The sequence below is a fragment of the Palaemon carinicauda genome, chromosome 9 (assembly GCF_036898095.1).
Source record: "Palaemon carinicauda isolate YSFRI2023 chromosome 9, ASM3689809v2, whole genome shotgun sequence".
Classification (NCBI taxonomy): Eukaryota; Metazoa; Arthropoda; class Malacostraca; order Decapoda; family Palaemonidae; genus Palaemon; species Palaemon carinicauda.
Window position 1 is genome coordinate 130,396,833 of NC_090733.1, and position 2,234 is coordinate 130,399,066.

Sequence of the window (2,234 nt, forward strand, 5' to 3'; positions counted from 1 at the left end):
TGTTATCATGCTTTTCAGCGTCATAAGATAAGCATCGTTTTCCCACATTGTTGAGCCTTACTCACAGTAACCAAAAGATGGCATGCGTATATCAGCACGTATGCGATTCATAGGTAATCTTTTAATGATTACAGTTGGAAAAAAAACGAAAAATATTATTAGAAAAAAAAATAAGTATAGATAAATGCATACACATATAGATCATACATAAAAACATTCATAAATATATGTGAATATATGGGTGTTTGGGTGTTTGTGTGTGTGTGAATGTGAGTATTTGTGTATATGTACTTATGAGAACATATGCAGAAAAGATAATTCCTCTAGTACAAATGCATACACGCTAATATGCTCATATTTACTGTATATATGCATGCATCTATATAATCATGTGTATGTGTGTATGCAAGTGAACAAACATATATACATATATATATATATATATATATATATATATATATATATGTATGTATATATATATATATATATATATATATATATACTGTGTATATATATATATATATATATATATATATATACTGTATATATATATATATTTATATATATATATATATGTATGTGTATATATATATATATTTATATATATGTATATATATACATATATATATGTATATATATATATATATATATATATATATATATATATATATATATATATATATATATATATATATATTTGAAGCAAGCTGTTGGCACGGCACCAGGTATATGCACATTATTGTAATCACCAATAAAAGGACATAAAAGACTAAAGACAAAAGTCTCTACATCCAAATACCTTTTTCCAAGAAGATCGTCAGCAGATTCACTATCAGCCAGATATGAGCTCTATTATCCATCTTGGTTCTCGTTTGTTTCTTTTTTGTTTCTCTTCCGATGAAGCGGCTGCCCCTTCAATAAATTCTTTTTTAGGATAGTGAAGCTTTTCCTTAATTTCTTTCCTTCACCTAATGTATCTTCGATCTACTTCTCTAAGGGAGAGCTTACAACTGCTTCACCGTGATGGGAATATTTCTTAAAATGTTGCTCTAAGAGAAACTTTTATTTATTATATTAATTTTCGATTTTTTATATAGTTCATAAATCTAAACAATGCACATTGTTTCAATCTGGGAAATCGGTAGTTTCCTTCCAGTACTTTACCAGAATATACTAAAACTATATTTTCATCCAAGTTATAGTCATCACTATTCTAAAATGAGGGGGCATTGCCTGATTATCTATCTCGAATTTTCTTTAGTCATTCCATGCACTCTGTCAATCTCTCTTTTGAGAGCCTTCCGTGATCATCCTTCTCTTTACAGTACATCATAACCAATGAGCAATGTTTATTATTGTAACCGATAAAGCCCTCGCTAAGGCGTCGAGAGACGCGTGTCCCTTATCGTAAGAACAATATTTGCTATGCAGACTCCCTCCCAGCCAAGCGTCTATCGAGCTACTGACTTGTGGCAGCCCGCCCTGTCCTGATGGAGAGAGCCACCGTATGTTGGCGGCCTCGCAAAACATACGTACGTACGCACTTCATAATCGTAAGGTGTTACAGCGCAGTGCATCCGCTTCTGTGATTGGCTCGGATTTGTCTTGACAGACGAAATCCAGTTGATAGAAATTGCTTAATCAATATTTTGTGTATTAACGAATCAATAATGATATGTTATATTCTCTTCTAATTAAATCTCCAGTCTACAATGTTTAATATTGTTCATGGAAATAATTGTTATTATTATTTTGCAACAATTGTTTCGTACAGGAAGGAAAATTTTGCATTTCGGATATTGAAACTTGAGATTACCGAATTATCTTTTTTTAAACTCTAACTTGGGCCCAACTGCTTTTATGGGATTGCCTATTGTGGCGTTTATATCTCTCATCCATCATATTGCACATATTCTCAAATAGCCCTAATTACCTTAATTGCTGGCATCATTGTTCTTCTTTTATGGCTCATTGTTTTACTAGTGATTTGCCCACTTTATTAATCCATTATTTTTTTGGATTTGTTACAATGCTTTCACTAGTCTGAAACTTATATCAGGGCACCAGCTACCCGTTGATATACTACCACTAGAGTGTTATTGGGTTCTTTGATTTGCCAGACAGCACTACATTTGATCCTTCTCTCCGGTTACGGCTCATTTTCCTTTTGCCTACACATACACTGAATAGTCTGGCCTAATCTTTACATATTCTCTACTGTCCTCATACACGCG

The 2,234-nt window shown here is 32.2% G+C and overlaps 1 protein-coding gene across 1 annotated transcript in view; it reads right to left on the reverse strand.

Moving 5' to 3' along the window:
- Nucleotides 1-1,437, reverse strand: part of LOC137646873 (uncharacterized) — a 169,578-nt gene extending 168,141 nt beyond the window's left edge. Inside the window, exon 1 of the mRNA XM_068379944.1 lies at nt 800-1,437. Coding sequence (XP_068236045.1) covers nt 800-860 — 61 coding nt within the window. The 5' untranslated portion in view covers nt 861-1,437. The remainder of the gene's footprint in view (nt 1-799) is intronic.
- Nucleotides 1,438-2,234: the final 797 nt, after the last annotated feature.